Source organism: Lutjanus erythropterus, chromosome 9 (assembly GCF_056507025.1).
Source record: "Lutjanus erythropterus isolate fLutEry1 chromosome 9, fLutEry1.hap2, whole genome shotgun sequence".
In the NCBI taxonomy this organism is placed as follows: domain Eukaryota; kingdom Metazoa; phylum Chordata; class Actinopteri; order Lutjaniformes; family Lutjanidae; genus Lutjanus; species Lutjanus erythropterus.
Window position 1 is genome coordinate 31,008,710 of NC_139325.1, and position 21,957 is coordinate 31,030,666.

At 41.5% G+C, this 21,957-nt stretch overlaps 1 protein-coding gene across 2 annotated transcripts in view; it reads left to right on the plus strand.

The window, feature by feature from the left end:
• Window positions 1-21,957, plus strand: part of LOC146321820 (forkhead box protein O6-like) — a 56,429-nt gene that overhangs the window by 3,948 nt on the left and 30,524 nt on the right. The window contains exon 2 of one of the 2 annotated variants that reach the window (XM_084727102.1): window positions 2,454-2,546. In XM_084727102.1, the coding sequence (XP_084583228.1) occupies window positions 2,484-2,546 (63 nt within the window). In that variant the 5' untranslated portion in view covers window positions 2,454-2,483. Of the gene's footprint in view, window positions 1-2,453; window positions 2,547-4,616; window positions 6,208-21,957 lie in introns of those variants that run through there. The other variant, XM_084727101.1, reaches the window with a different exon arrangement.

Consider the following 21,957-nt stretch of genomic DNA (forward strand, 5'->3'; position numbering starts at 1 on the left):
GCATCAGAGTTTGTTAGTTTTAAGGTCCGACATGACCATGTTGTGACAGTAAAGACATTATATTTGTTTTAAAACAGATTGCCTTAGAGATTTTGTGATTTCTTGGGTGCACATGTATCCAAGGAGCACCTCAAAGTCTAGAAAGCGCTCCTACCCAAACATTTCTTGATACCATACCTTGATTTGGAGTGCTCATGTTCTGTGCAGCAACAACTGCACTGTCCACTCGCTCCTGCTGTCTTTTAGCATTTTTGACATCAATTTATTATAATACAATTATGCAAAAGCAGTACAGACTGATTTTCCTCTTTGGACCGTTTGGTTGTCCTGGGTCTTTAACCGTTAAATATAATTAATTGGCTAAGGCAGATAGTGTTAGTTAATCATATTTTGTTAGCCCTCTGAAATGGGGATAGAAGCCATTACCTGCACATGCCTTTACTCTCCATTTCACAACACAGTCTTAATTAAAACTCTTGGCACCAATTGTCTGCGCTGCCTCTGAACATAATGTTCGTAGTTGGCAGCGCAGATGCCAAGATGCCACAGAAAGCTGGCTCTTGCTCAGGGCAGGAAGTCTTTAAGTCGGCCTACTTTGGGCCAGTGCCATTAAGAGGTGAAATCCAGCTTCGCCTACTCAGGAACGTACCCAATACTTGGATTTGAGCCCTCTCCTTCATGTGTCATTGGGAGCCCATATGCTTGTTAGAGAGTGTGGGTTGTGTGCTGAGAGGGGAGGAAAACCAGGGGAGGTGTTTTCCCAGACAGGCATCGATCTCCCAAGGGTGTTCTTGTGGCTTCTCCGGCTTCCTCTCGTCCTAATCCCACTGGGCAATGGGGCGCAGGGATAAGTTGCACAACATCATGAGGTTGCAAGTGGCGGGGCCAACTAGGAAACGAGGATGGGCCTTTGCAGAAGTGGGTGGAAAAAATGTGTCCCTTTTCCTTATGTGAATGAAATTCCAGAGCACTTTTTCAGGGTGCAAATTGACATGCACAAAGCTCTGCCTTGTTGTTGATGTGGTGCTCTGCCTTGCTTGTGGCTGGCTGAGGTGATTACTGGTGTGCAGAACATGCTGTTCCACGATCAGCCACTCAGAGCCTGAAGCCAGCCACGCTGCCTCTGGAATGTCTGGTATGGGGACAGTGTAGCAGTCGGCCTGGAAGGGACCGAACACATACGTACATAGTTTTTAAACTTGTGCTACCACCTCTCCGTCTGTCTGCATCTTCCTCTGAGTCGTGTTTCTCTGGAGATTCAGTCCTGCTGTGAGCCTCATTTGTCTTCTTGATGGTCACAATTACTTTTCTTTCACTCAATGTGTAATCAAGACACATTGTGTACTCTGGTGTCATCAAATTCTGGCACTCAAGAGTATAACGTGTGAACAAGCATCACGAGTAGCACCTTGTGCTAGAAACCAGAGGGTATGAAAGGCTTGTCTCTCTCCAGCATTGGTTTATTCTTGGCACATACTTAAAGGTCCAGTGTTAAGATGTACAGAGGTTTGTTGACAGAATATTGCATAAATGGAATGTAATATTCATAAATATGTTTTCATTAGTGTTTAATCACCTGAAAAGAAGAATCGTGTTTGTGTTATCTTAGGGTGAGCCATTTATATCTACAGAGCGCAGGTCCTCTGCTATGGTCGTGTCTAGAAAGGAACCCTGACCTGCTAAAGAGCTTCCAAGAGTGATCACTTTAACCCAAAACATGATTTTGCCCTAACCCTAACCAGGTGCTATTTGTCCCTAAAGCTGCCCACATCTTAACTACAACGTTGTGACATTATAAATCAGGCTTAGTTTGCACAACGTGCACAAAGAAGAAACAGTGAACTCTGAACTCTGATTTTCCTTCATATCCCTTTACTTACTTTTTTTTGCCAGTATGGATGTGAAATAGGACTTAAAGTGCATTCATATTTGTCTTAAAATGTCTTAAATTTAACTTGTTGAAACCTCCAGAAGCCTAAGACAAGGTGTTTGCAATCTGCAACCTAACCCCTACATGCCACTAAATCCTACACACTGGTCCTTTAAGTCATCAAAATAAATCATTTCCCATTAATCAAATGGATTGTAGACACAAACAAACGATTGGCAACATGGCATTTTAACCATCTGATCCCACTGATGCTCAGTCATTCCATGACACACTATGACACATCCTCCTGCATTTCAAGGGGTGCTATTTTTGACACAAATTTCTCAACATTAGTCATGTCTGAGTGCACACAGTGTGGCCACGTTGTGCAACTTTTAAGTACAGCTTCCGACCATGGACATTTTGCACGAAGAGGGTGGTTCCTCAGACAGTTTCAGCCACCTTGCTGCACAGGTGCTTGTTTTGACAGTAAACATGAACTGTGCATGAGTCACTGTAAAATATGACAATGTTTTATTTCAGTGAAAAGTAAAATACTGTATGTCTTGTTATGTTTCTGCAGTATGGTCCCGGACACTTCTGCAGCAAATGTATGCCTCCAATTGATTATTCAGCTGTTGAATTTTTTGACCGCGATGGATCCATGCCCTCACAGGTAATACTGATTACCCATGGTCTGTTAAAATACTTGCATGGAAAGGCTGCCTAATTTCCAAATTATTATCAGAAATTGTAGCTGCATGTTCCTGTGTGTGTGTGAGTATGTAGAACTGGCTGTAAAAGTCCATGAATAAGTAATACTGTCCCCACAGCAACCATCTACATAACAGGTGTGAATGTGCATAAAAATGTGAAACAGACTGTTGCTGTAAAATCACTCAGCAAATCTTTTGTCTGTGTGGATAAAGGTTAAAAGGTGCCACTCTTAGGAATACAGGTTTCAAAAGGGTTCTTCCTGAACGGCTGAGGTTCTACCCTGAGCCATTTGCTTTTGAAGAACCCTTTCTAAAAGAAGTGGTTCCTCAAGGGTTCTTTGTAAGTCTAATGGTTCCATTAAGAACCCTTTCAGGAGGAAAGTGTTCTTCAGACGTTATTGAAAGCCTTGAAGAACTCTTTTGCCAAGGGCTCTTTGTACCATAATATAAAAGGGTTCTCCATAGAAGCCCTCTTGTTAGCACCCTTAGAAGGAGGAAAGGTTCTGGGTAGAACCCCCAGAGAGGCTTATGGGTGAAATGATTACACCATAGAAGGGTTATCAGCAGAACCTCTTCCCTATATATAAATATAAAAGATAATATAAAAGAGTTCTTAGTTGAACACCCTGGGTGGGTTCTTGTTAGCACTATTAGAAGATGTAAAGGTTCTGGATAGAACACCCAGAAAGGTTCTCTGTAGAACCTCTCATTGGGGTTCAGGGTGAAACTTTTCATAGATGCTTCTCGGTGTAACTCTTCATGTTGGGTTCTAGGTAGAATTCTCTGAAAGGGTTCCAAGTGGAACCTTTATAAAGAGTTATACTGGGAACAAAAAAGGGTTCTCTTATGGGGTCAAGCCAAAGAACTCTTTTTGGTTCCAGTTAGCACCTTTATGTCTAGGAGAAGGTTGGGTAAAGAAGAAATGTTATAATGAAAATGGGCAATAGTAAAGCTGTTGATTAAAAGGGTTCTCGGTAGCTCTCATAGGGGGTTCGGGATAAACCCTTTCAAAGATGGTTCTAGGTATAACCCTTTATGTTGGGTTCTAGGGCTGACAATTTAACAATGATCAGTTAATCAGTCATTGAGAATTTGATCGAGCAAATAAAATTGAATCACTCTTGTATCAAATAAAGATCCGAAATATGGCATTGATTATTTTTATGAGCTTGCATTATCTGATATTCAGTTGTATGTGTAAAATACAATATGTTGCCGTGGAAATAAAGCTTTTATTGAAGGAATAGAGTTTGGTTTAAGCATTTTTTGTGTTTTTAAAGTGATAATTAATTGATTGTTAATGTTACCAATGATTGATTAAGAAAAGTGCCTCCAATATGCAACCCTATAGTTCTAGGTGGAACTTTGAAAGGATTCCAAGTGGAAGCTAAAAGCAGTCTCCTATGAGGACAAGCAAAAGTACCCTTTATGGTTCTAGTTGGCACCATTGTTTCTAAGAGCGTGAGGTACAGTTTGGGGCTACAATTCCATATTTTAAACAAAATACAACGACAATGACCTGGTATTTATGAGGGGAATAAGTAGCCAATGGGATTGGAGCACCTGTGACTGTGTGCCCGCCCTGCTGTCAGACTTTGGGAGGGATGGAGGGGCGGAATCCCCACTCGGTCAGTCAGTGTAGCAGAATTACGCACACGGGTCTGACCAGAGCAGCGTGTCTGGCGACTGGAGATGGTAATATGTGATTTTATGTCTCCTGAGAGATGATTTTTCTCATTCTGGCCTCTGAAAAGCCCCCATTTCACCTCACTCCTCCCGAGATTAAAAATCTAGGGTTACCTAATCTCTCTTAATCTGAACTAAATCTGTCTAATCGGCATAGAAAATTACACTCACTGAGGTATAGCCTGCAAATAATCAGCAGAGGTGAAACCTCCTGCGCGCTCAGAGAGAGTTCTCTCCCTGGAGGGCATTTGGACGCTGCACACGTTTGTTACGCACAAAGACGGATCAGACAGTGTATTTAAAAAAAAAAGACAAAAAGCATAGTCGAGATTGTGCAGGAATTTCCCCCCTTGTTGTGTAGTTCTCACATTGTACTGGACGGTGGGCTGGCACACAAAGCGCCGTCGCCAGAAAAGATCATTAATGCAGAGTTTAGATGATGAATTTGGGGTTTTTATCAGAGATGGTGGAGAGAAAGGAGAAGAGAGTACGACAGAAAGACGGGGAGAGAGTTCGGGATTTCGCTGTAATCATGTTCGGAGAGTATTGATTTCGTGAGCGCACTCCAATTGGCAGCATCTCCACTACAGCGCCGGCGCGTCATCCTCGGTTCACATCGACGGAGCGAGTTGTAAGCAAATGAGAACATGTGTGGGATCTGAGAGGAGTGAGAAAAGGCAAAAGGGGGGATAGATAGAGAGGGGAGCGAGAGGAGGGAGCCAGTTTTATCAACCTGACAAGTGGATCCGAAAATTTTTTGATTGCTGGGACTATTTCTTTCTTTCTTTTTTTTTTTTTTTTATTTCCAGACTGGGGAATTTATCGATTCGTCACATGCGCACGCCTCTTCATTATAATTGCAGACAGTTGGGTGCTGTTCAGGCTGAATGGACTTGAATGTGCCGCTGCCAGCTTAATCCGTGCAGACTGGAAGATTTAATAATTCACGGTAATCACGCATTATCGCCTCGGTGGATGCTCTCTACACAGCCCCGGTGATTTTTTTCCTCCCCTTCATTCTTCTTTCCGTTGTCTTCTGGAGGATTTATCGACGAATATATGCTCCTTATCTGAAATATCATCTGTTGCTGCTGTTGGATTGAAAAGCCCTCATGACTGGCTCTGACACCAGACTGACTATTGAATAAGAAGCGTTTTCATCACCGTTTTGAGATTTGACTCCAGGTAAAATGGACGAAAAATTATTATTACTTTTATTACTTCTGTTATCTCTCCACGCGAGGCTGTGATTTTGCTTGTTATCCATCATGATCCTTCTACTCCGCTGAATTGCCTCTCATTGATTCAGACTGTGAGCTTATAGCGGTGTTAGGAGGCGAATTTCAACGTGAATTTCACGTGAATTTCATTGAAGAGACAGCGGGATATCGTGGAGGTATTTCCCTCCCTTCTTTGCTCTTCATTTCATTCTCAACTGAAGGGTAAATGTTGATGATGGAGGACGACGAGCTGGACGCTCATCAGGTTGATTCGGATTTCGAGCCGCAGAGCCGGCCTCGCTCCTGCACCTGGCCGCTGCCGTGCCCTGAGGATTTCCCCGGCGGACACCACGAGGTCAGCGGGGGTCTTCCGCTGGCCAACATCAAGGTGGAACCGGAGGACGTCCCGGCTTGCAGAGCCGGGCTCGGGGTGGGCGGAACGCCGGGAGAGCTGAAGCATCCAGCCGCCACAGGAGGAGCGTCGACGCACCCATGCCTGGCCGGCGCCGCGCTCGATGTGACCGGACCGCTGCGCAAAGCCAAGTCCTCCCGGCGGAACGCGTGGGGGAACCAGTCCTACGCGGATCTCATTACCCGCGCCATTGAGAGCACCCCAGAAAAGAGACTCACGCTGTCACAGATATACGACTGGATGGTCCGTTATGTGCCCTATTTCAAGGATAAGGGCGACAGTAACAGCTCAGCTGGCTGGAAGGTAAGGCACCAAACACACATGGACCAGCATGATGGGCTTTTCTGACGTGTTAATCACACAGTGTCACAGTGATCATACTGAGGTTTTTTTTCCTATTCACTAAGCCATTCAGATTTCTTCACCCCTTCGTGCCATACACATGTCACTGTGGGATTCCGTGTCGGTTACGCATGAATGGTGCCATGCGTTATCTTGTCTTAGTTCATTACTGCCGTCAGTCATTCTAATAGATCATTGATGGCACAATGTAATAGACTGGAGTGGAGTGTGTGTGCTCATCACAGCTGCAGAGAGCAGCGTCCGTAGTAGTGCATGAAAGACTCTCACCAGGACCACAATGGTTAATGATTTATTGCCATATCTGCTGCCAAGGTGGCAGTTAAAAGAGAAGAAACTATGGTCGTAATTTATTTTACGGTACAATTAGACATACCAAGCTGTACTTTGCTATAAATTAGACAAAGCTAGAAATAACATGTTCATTCTTAGATAGTATTAGACCTTTTATTAGACTTTATTAAAGGGTAATTAGGGACACATCACAACAGAACTGTACTGTAAACTAAAGTATATTATTTCGCACTGTACACTTTCTTACAGGGTAAGTAGGGACACATCACAGCAAAGCTGTACTGTAAACCAAAGTGTAGTATTTTCCACAGTTAGACCCTTATTAGACTTTTTAGTTTACAGTACAGTTCTGTTGTAATGTGTCCCTAATTACCCTCTAATGAAGTCTAATGAGGGTCTAAAAGTGGAAAATTATACACTTAAGGTTACAATACAGTTCTGCTGTAATGTTTTCCTAATTATCCCTTAAGAAAGTCTGTTAAGAGTTTAACAATGAGGAATAATACACTTCAGTTTACAGTACAGTTCAGCTGTAATGATTGTAGGATAAAGGGTCTAATACTGTCTAATAAAGAACATATATATAATTTGATACAAGGTATGACTTGTTACAACTTACTCCTGTACCTTTGGTTGCATGGTGTGTAATTACAGTATAGTTGTGTTTGTTTAATGTCTAATAAAAAACATGTTATTTCTAGTTTTTGTCTAATTCAATGCAAAATACGGCTTGTTAAATCTTATTAGTGTACTGTAAAATTGTACTGTAAAAGTGCTACTGAAACTGTTCAGTGTGTTTTCATGCGAACAGGCTGTACACAGTTTAAAAACACAACTAAGAATCAACAGAAGGACACTTGTAGGAGCTCACAGGTCAGCTGTCCACAATGTAAATATTCAGAGGGGTGTTCACAACTGACCACAGTCCACCACCACCGCTGCCCGACTGTCTGGCTGAGAGCCTAGAGTAACCTCCTGGACATCTGCCCATATTATCAGCCTCTGCTGCTCCCAGCCTCATCTTGTTTCTATTCATTATGGCCATCTCAGGACAGGGAGAAGGGGCAGGGAGATTAGCAGTGCTTTGCCCTGGTGGTGCACTTTTGCTGAGCTGAGACCTTGAGACTATTAGATGTTAAAGTTTGCATAAATTCCATGGCAATTTGTGAGAAGGTAGAGGCTGTACAGGATGTTGGCTCTTTGTGGATGTATTGTCAGTAGGGCTGTGACTAACGATTATTTTCATTATCGATTAATTTGCCAATCATTTTTTCGAGGAACTGATCAGCTGTTTGGTACATAAAATGCCCAAAGTGATGTCCTCAAATGTCTTGTTTTGTCCACAACCTAAAGATTTTCAGTTTTCAGATTTCCAGTTTACTGGTGTGTAAGAAAATACGGATACACCACACAGTATTATGATACTATATTGTTTCTCAAAAACACTGTATCGTGACATCATGATACATGCAAAGATACACTGCAGTGATTCATCTCATGTTGTGTTTAAATCCCTGAGGACTACACCCCATTTTCACCTGGACCTGTGACCAGATACAGACTGTTGTATGGATTGTGTTCACACCAACCTTAGATCTGAACACAGTGCAAGCCAGACTACCTCGAGATGTCGTCAGGCAGATCTGATCACATTCCGATCATGTGGCATTTACAGCTGGCACTAATATGCATTTTTCCTCATGTGGATGATGTATCTGGATACAGATCACATTTTAATACCAGATGTAATTGGGGCAGTCTTATTATCTGTGCGCATTCCCTAAACTTAACCAAGGTTTGTCACATTATAAAACATAATTAGTTTGTACAACATGCACAGTAAAGAAACCTCGCAAAATCTCGCAACATGGCATAAAAAAGTAAACTTTTTAAATCAGAGTTTATACATGTGGTTGTGTGTTCTTTCTATTAGAACAGTTTTCCTAAAATTACATTAATTAAAAAAAATAGCAAGATATCACCTTGTTTACAATATTGTGATATATCGCAATGCATTGAATTATAACCCCTGTATCATGATACGTATCGTATTGCCAGATTCTTGCCAATATACTGCCCTAATAGAGGACATTTGAGAAGCTGAAACCAGAGGGTTTGGACATTTTTCTTTAAAGGTAGAATCAGTGTGGTTTGTCTGAGCTGTCTGTAAATGCACCAGAAACATAGCTGATTGCTGAGTCTCATTCCCAGGATATCAAATACCAACGTTTTGGTTTATGGTAAAATGTCCCAAACACAGCAATAGACAATGAGGACATACAGGCAGAGGGCTGCAGGCTCTCAGCAGATACAGACACTACAACACACCTACAGTGAGTCATAAGTGATGATTGAAAGGGATTATGTTTGTATGAGTCTAAGCAATGCTTTTTGGAAAAATATTGCATATTATGCCTTTAAAAATGACTCAAAACTATAAATCAATTATCAAAAATAGTTGGAGATTAATTAAAAGTTGACAACCAATCACTTAATCGACTAATTGTTGCAGCTCTAATTATCAGTCAGTGGAAACTTGCTTGAGTTTGTTCATCATGTCATATCTGGGTCTGTAGGATGTCTGATTTTGACTGAGGATTTAGAGATGACTTAACATTGGTCAGCTTTGCCTATTTTCCAACATGAACCCATTATTGAATAAACAGTTAATGCTTCTATCCCATTAAATACTTTCAGGAAGAATTATTAAATTGGCAGCGTCACATGATATCTCTAGGTGTGTCATTCATATCATTAAATTCAATCAAAGATCAAAGTAATGGCATGTGTCCAACAACATGCATTCATAGCGTACTTTTTTTTCTTCTGAGGAATCCGTCTGTTGTTATGACTTGTTGTGTTGCTGTTGCATAACATAAACTCTGTCGCGGCCTTGAGTCTCCTCCATTGGCCTCAGCCTTAATCACAAGCACCTGACTGACACCTTAAGCCTGTCCCATTAAACTGAACCCTGCTAAGGTGTGTCTCCAGGTAGACTTTGTTTCATTGGCCCTGCACGTCTTGCACCCACAGCCTTCAACCACACAGGGCCTCTTTATCTTTAGCGCCAAAGTTCCAGTCTGCTATTTATGAAACTGCAAATTAGGGGGGGGTTGACAGTGGCAGTCTGAGGTCCCGGGCTATTTCAGGACACAGGCGAGACATGGGGCCCATTCCAGGTAATGACGGGGCATTAGGTAAGTCGTTTAAAGCAGGCAGCCTTAATGTCTGTAACAGGACTGACCTGGTTTCAGGCAGAGACAGAATGGTAATGTAAACATACACATAAGAGTCACATGTGTAGCTTACATACAGGAAACAACAAACAAAGAACAGATGGAAATATGGTCACTCAGCAAGAAACATGGAAGGCTGAGTCAGATTACTTGATATGTAGTCAGTTACTTAATGCAAATTAGATGACAATTTTTGTAATTAGTAAAGTGATCCACGGGTTTACAACAATAAAACTGAATATGAACACTTCTGGATTACTTCAAAATCAAACATGAAAACATTACATCTACAAAAATTTGAGTTCTACAAATATCCTTTTTTCTCTTAATCCACACATTTTTGTGTCTTTTTTTTGTATAACAGTTGCATGTGAGGAGCATTGATTATCATGAAAAGTTTCATAATTTTAAAACGGCCATAATTTAAATATGTAATCAAATAATCTTTCACAATGTAACTGTAATCACAATTTTTCAAATGTAATGTGGACTGATTGCAGTTACTTATTTTTTTAATGTACTCCATCACTACCCAACCCTGGCTACATGTATGCACAGTAAAACCCTAATTTCTGATGCAACTGGGTATTGTTTGGATTTTACTGATACTGATATTGATAGATATTGATATTCTTATTGGTACTATTCACCATAATTTGGTGCAAAAAATAAAAGCATGACTTGAGAAGATTCAACAGTTATTTTATTATTACTTTTTTGTAGAATAATATGTTAAATTGTTTCCAGAGTTATACCATTTAGCTGCATTTTCATTAAATTTGGTAAAGTAAATCCACATTTTTGGACATTTTAACCCGTCAGCTGTTGCGTGCTGCTTCTCAGTACCCATCCCTACTGCCTACCTGGGCTTTTGCGGTAAATGTTTTTTAAACTTTTAACAGAACTTGGCTCGTTGAGTGAGAATCCTATTTGAATTTGTAGAATGTTGAATACATAATGAAGCCACGTAGAGTATTTTTTTGTTGGGAGTCTGACAGAAGGTCCATAAATCTTAATTTTTGCATACTGTGGTAAGCCATTTTTTGCACTGTCTGCACGGCACCACATTATCATGAGACAAACATGTCCAAAAAACGTCTACAGGTGCTGGATCAAAAAGCAAACTGAAGGCAAGAATCAGACAAAAGATACTGGGAGCATTTGCATGATCCTTGCCAAGAAATTTACATGCAAAAATATTAAATTAAGGGCAATTATGGCATTAAGAAAGTCTGGACACCTAAACCACTGTTATATGAAAGATTAACAGTAAGATTGTATGTAAAGTCAGCTTGTAAGACCAAGTTTGTCAAGCTTAAAGGCAAAATATGTAACACTGACAGCTAAATGGGTACTGCACTCCAACAAGTTGTCTCCCCCCACCCGCTCCGCGCCAGACTCGAAGCCCAGACTTGTTGCCAGGGACACTGAGCCTATATGAATGTAACATTATGTTTTGATACTGACAAGGGACGAGGAGTCCTACACTGTAAGTAACTCTGTTAATTGTCTGTCGATGTAAAACTACTGCTGTTCTCAAAAACAAAAGCCCACTGCTCTGAAAATACACGCTCTAGACTGCCTGCCTCGGTGCCTAGACTCCATTAACTTATTGTTCAATTTAACCGTTAGCATCTACTCCCTCTAAAAGATTATTGATGATTTCTTATTACTCACAAACAGACACTAACTCATTCAACGAACATTCAGCATTAATTTGAATTCCATGTTAAGCGAATAACTATGTTCTGTTCAGGAATGGAAATTTCAAAAGAGAACATACCTCCTGTAGAGTTATTGTCAAAGAAGCCAGTATATTAAGAAGCAAGTTTCCTCAATGTCTGATGACATATTGTGGTCATTTTATGATTTAGGACAGAGAATATATTCCACATTTCTCCTTTAATATGAAGTCACATGGTCAGATTCAGTCCACGAGGCTATCAGACCCCAAATCATGCCACCTCCCCCCTCACTCACACACAAAACAGGTGCAATCTCTCATACATGTAATTTTACAATCATATCAGGCAATTATATTTGACAGCAGCGTTTGCGAGTTGGAAAACACTACTTGTATCATCCACTACATTTTCATCTCAATCAACAATATCATGCACGAGCACATCATTTGATGCAAAACAGTCTGCCTTTTTTCTGTTGTGACGAGGAAAGGAGGGGAAAAAAAAGATAAAAAGAATTGTTGGTGAGCTGCTGATGAAATAAAATGAAATTAAGTGGTATAGCGTGGCAGTTTGCGTAGGAGGGTTGGGTTGGGGGTAGGGGTAGCGGTGGGCGATGGATGACCAACTGAAAGCAAAAAGGCTCTAGAGACAGTCCATCGAACCTGGAGTATATGTGGCGGTTCTAGGAAAATAATCTTGAAAAGCAGCTTGTGTGTTGTAAATTATGCTGCCGTGACTGGTATTGGAAGGGCTGTAATGCTGGCTTGATGATGGGTACTAGACAGCCAGCACACAGAGACAGTACCATTAAGCTCCTATAAATACCTAATGGCTTCTGACTTCTAGGAAGGCTGCAGTTTTCTGAGGTCATGGCTGCCTAATCACGTCCTTACTGAAGGGAGGTGGCGTAGAATCATGGACTTGTGAACCGATTACACTTTCCACTGGGGCGCTAGTCACTACTGCAGTGTAGATTAGTGGGAGCTTCACTGGCCCTTGTCTTCCAGGGCTGATCCAATATAGAAATCTCCAGAAACTAAACTTAAAATATTGATTCTGAAGCCCTGTTTGTATGTATGGTTGTGTTTTATGTCTCTATGGCTAATTATATCTGAGTGCAAGCATCCACGGGCGCATTCTGCATTTGTGCGTGGGAGAAGCACATGTCAATTGCAACAAAGCGTCGGGGTTGGTAGTGTTGTGTGTGCGTCTTTGTGGGGGCCAGTGCAGGGGGAGGGGCTGTCTGCTTCTATAGGCGTGTGTGTTTGGGCCTGCTGATTGGTCTGACAGCATGTCACTGCAGAGAATGGTGCGTAGTCTCACTCTTGACTTCATAATGCCTCTAATGGTGGGGTTTAAAGGCAACTTGGTGTGGGGATTGCCCTGTAGGCGCCCAGAAGTTCGTTAACTTCAAGGGGGTTAGATGATGCCATTGTTAGGCTGACAATGTCTGCTTTATTGTATATGTCAGCATGAGTTGTTATGGGATACAAAAATTCCCAATACATAATTTCTTTTGGCGTATTAAAGCTATAATATGTAACATTTCTGTTGTGTATTTGGATTATCCTAAATGTTTCCAATCATGGTCAAACACAGAGAAATCCATACTTTATTTAAGGCAGCAGTGAATTTTCTACTAGTTGTTAGTCTTAATAACTTCCAGGAAAACAGATACGTCAGAAAGCGAGGAAGGAAGTCGGCCAACATGGCTAAACATAATGTGACTTTAATTCAAAGATTACCTTGTCTGTGGACATGATTCCTGCCTGAGTAACGTCAGATAGATTTTCATCTGCAGTGGTGGTTGTTCAACAATGAAAAAAACAACTTCAGATCAATGTCACATTAGAATGTGTATTTTTATAACAACATGTTTTTCATGCTATACGACATGCAAACCTATCGTGTTATACCTAGAAACTTAAAACATAAAACATTTCTTGTTATAATCTGACATGAAACCTTTCTTGTCATAACTCCATACTTTTTAATTTGTTATAATGTGAAAAGTTTCAAGCGAAAATCATTGTATATACTCATATAAACACAGTCCCTTGCAATCATCACTTATGACCCATTAGAGGTGTGTGGTGGTGGCTGTATCTGCAGAAACCCTGCTCCCTGCCTGTATTTCTCATTATTTTGCTGTCCTCAGGACGCTTAACCAACACAAAACGCTGGTATTTGACATCCTGGGAATGAGAAACAACAATGAACTTTCTGGTCTGAACAGTTCTGGATAAATCCTACTAATTCTATCTTGAAGATTATAAATAAAATAAACCGCATATTGTTACAACAACAGAAGTATTTTGTTATACAATGAAAATTTTATATGTTGCAGTAACATGAAAAACATCTTAACAGCAATATCCTTCTGTGGCAGCAATACCCTTCTGTAAAGGGAAAAACAAATTTTGTATGAACAAAAAAAAATGTTAATACATAACATTTGTTAATTAGTAATAATTATGTGTAATATTTTAAAGTCACCAATTTTCTTTGGTTTTTAATTTCACATAAATATCATATTGTGGACTTTATCACATTAATTTTTAGGTGTAGTTGGAACTACTGTGTGGAATTTGCCTGTTTCCGCCTGCTTTAATGTCCAACACACAGTTCCCCCTCCATGTGTGTTTACAGTGCAGGGCTTTTTTCGGCGCTGGGGGCAGTCAGATGCCAGGGGATTGCGCAGCAGGTCGGCAAGGGTGCCAGGCAGTCACTCAGACACTTTAATCCAAAGCGACTAGACTGTTATTTATGAAGTGTCTTTAGGTAGCGGTCTGCACAAGGGCAGCAGAGCAAAAGGTCACAGGGCTTCCTTTATTGATAGAAATCAAACAGATGAGAAAGATGGAGCTAAAAAAAAAGAAAACACAGAAATGTGATGGTGACGGCAGTGAAAAGGAAAGACTAACAGCATGAGAAAAAGATGCCTGTCTAGGTATATGTATAGTCTTATCTCCTGTAAAGGCACATAACCCCTGTCTCTACAGGCAGCAGTATTTTATAACAGTGATGGATCATATCACTTTATCTAATTGATTTATAGGTAAAGAGACAGACAGACTCTCGTAATCCTGTCAGTATGCACGGGCTCCAGCAGCTGCAGCAGAGAGACACTTGTCAAATATGAGAGATATGAATGTCAAATGTGCAGCAGAGAGTGTGTTTGACAGAAGCTTAGCATGAAGTGGAGAGACTTGAAACTTTCGGAGTGTGTAGGGTGGCTTATGTGTGTCTGTTCTGTGTGTAGGAATGCGTGCTTGTGTCGCTTGATGACGGTCGGGGAGTCTGGAGAGACTGGAAACTATCCTAGACTTCAGCTGATTCATATTTTATCCTCCGTCTTGGCTCAGGGGAGCAGAGTAATTTGAGAGTGCGACAGACACACATGCACACACGCACACACTCAGAAAATGAGAGCATATGATGCATGCCGGACAGATTTATGGTGTAGGATTATGAGCACCTTACATCTCCCCTTGGCTCCTGCAGCCAGAGCCAGGTTGGGTTCAGGCAGTATATTCAGGTTGAGTCGGGTATCTGATGCCAAGAAGCCCGTTCTTGCTGCCTCCTTTCCCCCTGCAGCCTTCAGGCAGCCGTGGCAGTTCATTTCTCTCTGAAAATGATTAATGTACATGCAAATTACCAAAGCATGGGCACGCATTCAAATATGGGAGACCGCAATCAGGAGACAGTAATATGAAAAACAATATAATTTTGCCTTTGATATTACTTCGCTCTGTTTTATCACTCCATCTAGCAGACACCCATGTTATCTCCTCTTTAATCTCCCCGCCTTTCTCTCTTTCACTCCATCCATCTATTAGACATTCCATACATTAGTGTTTTTTTGGCACAAGGGCCAATTGAGGTGAGGACTCCTTCTCGAGGGAGCTGCGGCATCAGGATTTTGAGCTTTAGCGCTCTCCTGCCAGTGATCTAGACCTCGCCTTAAGCGGCGTTGCCTGCTCTTATCTAAGAGAAATCTCATATCTCACATTATCTCAGAGATAATAGGATAACAATGCTGGATTTTCCCCCAGCTCGACTCCACTCCTCTCAGCTACCGGGGTCTTTTGGAGCGGAGCACACAAGGGATGAGACCGTCGAGTTCCCAATTCGACAGGGTTGAACTAATTTGGATGTTCTTCTCAGCTGAACTGAACTTCAGCTGTTGAAGCATTTCTTACCAACACTCTCAGAAATAAGGGTTCCTAAAGGGTTCGTCATGAAAGGGCTGAGGTTCTACCCGGAACCATCTGCTAATGAAGAACCATTTGTGTTTGTCAAGGGAAGAATTTTTTGGAAGAATAAGGCTTCCATTAAGAACAACAACCTTTTTTGAAAGAAAGAGTCTTCAAGGATTGTTGAAAAACTCGTTCGTCAAGGGTCCTTTTAGAGTATGAAAAGGTTCTCAGCAGAACCTCCTGGGTGGCTTCTTGTTAGCACCCTGGTTTGCGCACCTATTTTTGAACCGTTCTGAAGACTACCACCAAAAAATACATTGGTTCCCAGCCTGAACCAAAAAATAGCAGGTTTTCCTTGGGAACCAAAGTGGGTTCGCTAGATTGTCCCAACGTTCCAAGAATCTTTAAGGGAGCCAGTTCAAGAATCGCACCTATTCGTTATTTCTAAGGGTGAAACATATTACTCACAGCTCTGCATTTTTATTTTAGCCTTTTTTTATTTATTTTTTTTTTTTACAGTCGTTTGGTGACATTTCTCAGAATATTAAATACTCCTTTCAATTCATTTTCCCCCTTAAACCGAAGAAGCAGAGAGAAATTGTCATTCTTTTCCCATTGCACTATTTAGGGTGATGGTTTCCACTATTCCCTCTGGCTCATGCACACACACACACACATACACACACACATTTGCAGGAACTCACAACACACACAACACACTTGTGCCTCCTCAAACCACCCATGGAGGAACACTCTGTTCTTGGGTGGGGTGAGCCATTTTTTGGGGAGAGGAGGGGGCTGACCGAGAGCGGAAGCGACTTTTCTGCGGTGCTGTTTTGCTGTCTGATTTGTTTTGAAACCTGTCTGACTCGCGGCGATTGGCTCATGCGGAAGGCGTGGCACTGTTTGGTGAGCGCCCGCGGATTTTTTGGCAAAACCGTTCACAGCTGCAGGGACAGAATGTGGTGTGTGTGTTTCTCTCTGGGGCTGTTTAAGTTTGATGTCATGGAGATTTGATGCGGGGGGGGGTGGGGGGGTGGGGGGGCAGCCTTGAGTGTTACACCAGTGCTGGGTGATTTGAACACTCATCTCTTTTTATTTAAAGGGAACAGGTTATGATGTTTGGGAACAGAAAGAGGTTGTCTTCTGGTCGGGGGGTCTATATGTCATGTTATGATGCTGCTGGACACAGTGAGCTCTAGGCGTACAGCCACAATACCCACATTTCAATAAAATGGGAGTAAAGGTCACTGTGTTTCTGCTCAGTTACCCTCCAGCCACGTTCTATTGACACCAGGATTCCTGTGACTCGCAATCTGACTAATAAAAATTCCATGTATTGCTCATGTTCTGCTTTGTAAAAAAATGTTTCTGCTGAATTAGAAAAGATCTTACAGATCTTTGCCAGCTGAATTAAAGGGATAGTTCAGCTCTCTGATCAATTAAGTGGCTTAGACAGGGTCAGCAACAAAATGTTTTTTAGCCAGCTTAAAAAGGTCCATTTAAAGAAAAAAAAAAATCAATATCAGTGGAAATGTATACTATATTTAGAATATTTTCACTGCTTTACCTTGCCATCAGAGAGCTTTTTCTGATGGGAAACTAAGAACTAAAAGCCAAGTATTGCTCCTCCCAAACCAACCAAACTCCATAGATGAAATCAGTAAGTTTACCTCACAGAACACAGGAGTTTCCGTTTTACTGCTCCCTTGATCTGATCTCTATTGTGTGACTTTTGTGAATCCGAACTATCCTTTTACCACACAAAAGTCACAGAATAACACAAAGAAATTAACATATCGTGGCAGCAGTAGACCAGCAACTCCTGTGTTCTGTGACATAAAATTACTGACTTTGCCTATGGAGTTTGGTTGCCTGGGAGAGACAGATAATTTGGCTTATATAATGGCAATTTATTGTTGGGAAAGACTGCCAGCAAAGTAAAGCTGAGAAAATATTCAAAATATAATGTACACTTAAAGTGACATTGACTTTTTAGGTGGATGTTTTATAAGTGGCTAAAATATGTTTTCTTGCTAGACCTGTCCACAGCAGTGCATTGCTTAGCTTCAGTGCTGGTACTCCTCTCTGCTTCTCTAAACTCGGGGCATGCTGACCACCATTTACTGTGGGTGACTATCGATTAGTACCTTATACAGCCCCACTTCACATAACCCAAACTATCCCTTTAATAGCGTTCCTCCCACTCCACACGTCTTAGAATAAAGCATTTTTCATTCATGACCATAAATTCTTGCCAAAGTGACTAATAGGCAATAAATGACTCATCATCTAATAAGTGGCTCAGAAATGAAATACTGGTGCTGTTTCCCAATGTCATGCCATTAAGAAAATGCCCATTGTTATTACACATGCTTGATCAGTAGAGTAGTCTAAGCTGAATGGACAGGATTCACACATCAAACAAATTCTTCTAATACTGCGTGTGAGATATTTGGCGATTTTCAAATCCAGTTAAGCTTTATATTGAAGTATCTTATTCTAACAGAGAAAAGTGCGTCAGTTTCAATCTGATGGCAGCGGATGAAGTTATCTTGTCCCAGAGAAATGTTGTTTGTATTACGAATGTTGTAAATGGCTCTGGATATTCACTTCAGCGTGTGAATAAAATGTGTTAGCCCTCGTGGTGCTGCAAATTTTCGGTCTCCGTTTGTGGCAGCATGCTTGTTGCTCATCTGTGTCAATGTGCATAATGTGTGATTGTCGTCGTGTGTGTGTGTGTATGTGGATCTCTCCCTTTTCCCTGCATCAGTGTATGAGTGTGTGTCTGTGTGTGTATGTGGGTGTGTTAGGGGGGGTTGATGGGCTCAGTGGGAGCCCGGGTCCCGGGGGAACAGCTCTCGTTAATAATTCAGACGAGGCTCATTATCAAGGCAGCGCAGATTTCTCCCTGATTCCACCTTAATTGCAGGCAGGCTGCTCCACTCAGGCAGGCGGTAGTCACGCTGGGTCGACTCTCTCTGTCTTTTTCTCCACCACTACAGGGCCTGCTCTGCTCCGTCTCCAGTACTCACCCCTCTATCACAGCGAGACGGCTGCAGGCTAGCCTGCTCCATATTAGCATACACCTTTAATAGCTGTAACATACTATGAACATGCTATTTATTTGTACTTAAAGATGTGCCTCATATATTTCTGATTAGATGCAGACCATGCACTGTTTGGGCATCACTATGGAATGTTTTGTCATGTTTGCCAGCAAAGACGCAATCTGCAGGATGATGTGGGAGGTCGTAGAGCTGAAACAACAAGTCGAGTTGATCAGCGCCATCATCAGCAATTTTCGATAATCTATTCATTTCAGGCAGATGTGAAGTTTTGCTGCTTCTCTTGGTTTTATATTATTGAAAATTTAATATTTTTGCTTTTTTGACTGCTAATTAGACAAAACAAGCTATTTAGAGATGCCATCTTGGGCTTGTTCATAGAGCTGTCGCGGTGATGGAATTTCCCTTGCAGTTATTTAGGTTGGCTCAACAGTAAACATGGTGATTTCATTGATAACAATATCAATACTGTTACTGCTTATCGATACCAATGCTTATCGATCCTCTTATTGATACTACTTGTCATAATATCATGATATCAGATTTTTCATTTGTTTCCTTTAATTTTGTTATCTTCAGGGCATGTCTGTCAACTAAATTTAAAAACAGTAGCCACGCAAACAACCTGGCGACAAGGATCACAGAGAAGAACTGGCCAGCTCCCGTAGTCTGTACCGGCAAAGCTAATGCATTGCTGTATAAACTTTCACCAAAAGCAGCATGAAAAAACAGTTACCAGCATCCTACCTCTCATTATTTGGTTGCTTCAAATGAGGCTTAACGTTCACTTTCTCTTGACTGTCCTTCAAATTTACAACATTAGTCCAATAGCAACCCGGCATGCTAGCCACATCATCCTTGCAGCATGCTAACACAAAGTTCAACAGGTTAATGAAATAAAAACTAAAACTGCATGAAGCAAGTCTGAAGTTGGGTCAGAGACAGTATCGGTCCAGCCTTGATCTTGCAAACCTTGTTTTGCTTGTCGAAGAACCGATTCGTTCATTTAGAGGACAACTGAAGTGTAAAACAAGAGGGACCTAGCTTCTAAGAAAAAGAACAAATTTTTTGGTTGTCGTGGTTCCTGGACATCCCTTGTGGTTGGCTTGTCAGTATTTCAAAATTGCCCTACTCTGTCACAGTAAGGCTAAGTTTTAATTCAAGACCACGGTTCAGTTTAGTCTTTATTGTCTGGCTTGCAGAACAGCAAAACTAGACAGTGACTTCTTCTATAGCATCACTGTGTGCAGGTTGTTAATAAAAAAAAAATGGTAAAAGAAAAAAGTGATCCATTTTTGTGTGCCTACAACTTTTTTTTCTATTTGTCATGATATCGAAAGAGGTTTCGAGTATCGTTGTTTATATTACTATTCATATAATATTGTGTCAAAGTTTAAAATTCTGGTATTGGGGCAACTTTTCTTCAGTTTGTTGACTATTGATTGGATAATTTGAAACAATTGCCTCAACTGATCAGAGAAAGACTCATTAGTTGCTGCCCTTATAGGCTATATGATTTGTGGTTCATTGTGATTGAAGGGCCATTTGTATACTTCCAGATCCATCTAAAACATAACCCATATAATGCCCTGTGATGATGCACACAACACAAAGCCTAATGTGTTTTGCTTTGGTTATGTGCGCTGTGAAATATTATAATGGCGGGTTTATCCTTGAAATAGCCTATAGCATATTATCATACTGATGACACTGTATAACGTGTGTTGCCGTGATTGATACAGGGCTACAATAATACTCCTCTTCATGCCCATCTATAGGCTTATGTAATGTATCTTGTCTTCATAATTTACACTGACTGATGGGTTTCCATTCACTCCATTCAGTGAAGCCCCGCCGAGAGAGGAACATAATGGGCCTGATCTTGTCATACATGTATATGAATATTTCAAATCAAGTCATTGTAACTAGATGGGGGCTTTAGATAAACAACACAGATGCTTCTTCCTCTTTGCTCTCGCTACAAGATGAAGTGCGCTCCGAGCTGTATTTCTCTCCCGGCCACAAAACTCGCTTCCCACAAATCACGGTGCCCATATTTCCTAATTCAATTTTTCTCTTCGTCGGATATCTCTTCCTGTATGCAAGGGATTGATGGCCGTGTGCATGTGCATGTGTGTAAATGTGTGTGTTTGCGTGCACGCATATTGCCATGTCTGTCCCTGAGAAAGAGATGATGTATGCCAAGCTAAACGGTGTATTTCACAACGCTCCATCTCCGGACCCTTCCTGGCAGCCACGTGCCGGGTCCCTCGCTCCTCTCCGCCTGTCCATCAAGCCCCTGTCATGAGCCAAAGGATTGTGGGAGGGGTTGGGAGCGCGTATAAGGGCCGTCGATCAGTTTACCTGAGCTTGGCGGTCCCCGGAAAAGTGATGGAGGGAGCCGCCTCACAAAGGGAAATGTAGTTAACGTTGACTGATTGGAGCAGGTGGATAGAAAAAAGGAGGGCAAGCGGAGAGCAGGAGGAGTAAGAGTTATGTTCAAGAAAGATGCTTGTTATGCTAATGGCTGGTGGATATGCTGCGGCTGAGCCGTGTGCCCGTGGCTGATGGATTGGGCTCTGGAGGTCACCTCAGGTAGTGGCTGGTCAGGAAGCTGGCGCAGCCATACTTGCCAACCTCCTGATTTTCAGGGTTGACTCCTGTTTTTCATTGCCCTTTCTTGGTATTTTCTCCCAGGATGCCCCTTCCTAAGTCCTACCCCTTTTCGTTATATGCTTTGTTCATCAGTCAACCTTGTCCTTCCTGTTTCCTCTACCTGTCCTATGTATGTTGTTAACGATGAAAAGAAAAGCACATTTTGAAGATGGTTAAAAGATGTTCCTGGGGGACCTATAAAAGCCACATATATTCACATCTTAAGTTAGCTAGTGTTAGCAAAACACAAATTTTGACACTTTTTCCCCCCATTTTTGTCATCACAACTTGTTTTTGGCACAGTTACAGCATTCTGGCTCTAAAAGTCTGTTGTTTTCACCCGAACAACAATGCAGCAACAACAGAAATTTGGCCGAGGCTCAGAAATTTGCTCTGTACTCAACTATTATTGGACCACAGAGCAGAGAGGGGCGGGACTTCTCCTGTAATTTTTAAGGCACAATTTGACACCTTTTTTAAAATATAGTTTAACCTGTTTTGGGCACTATTACAGCATCTAAAATCCACTGTTTGCACCTGGACAAAAATAAATCTA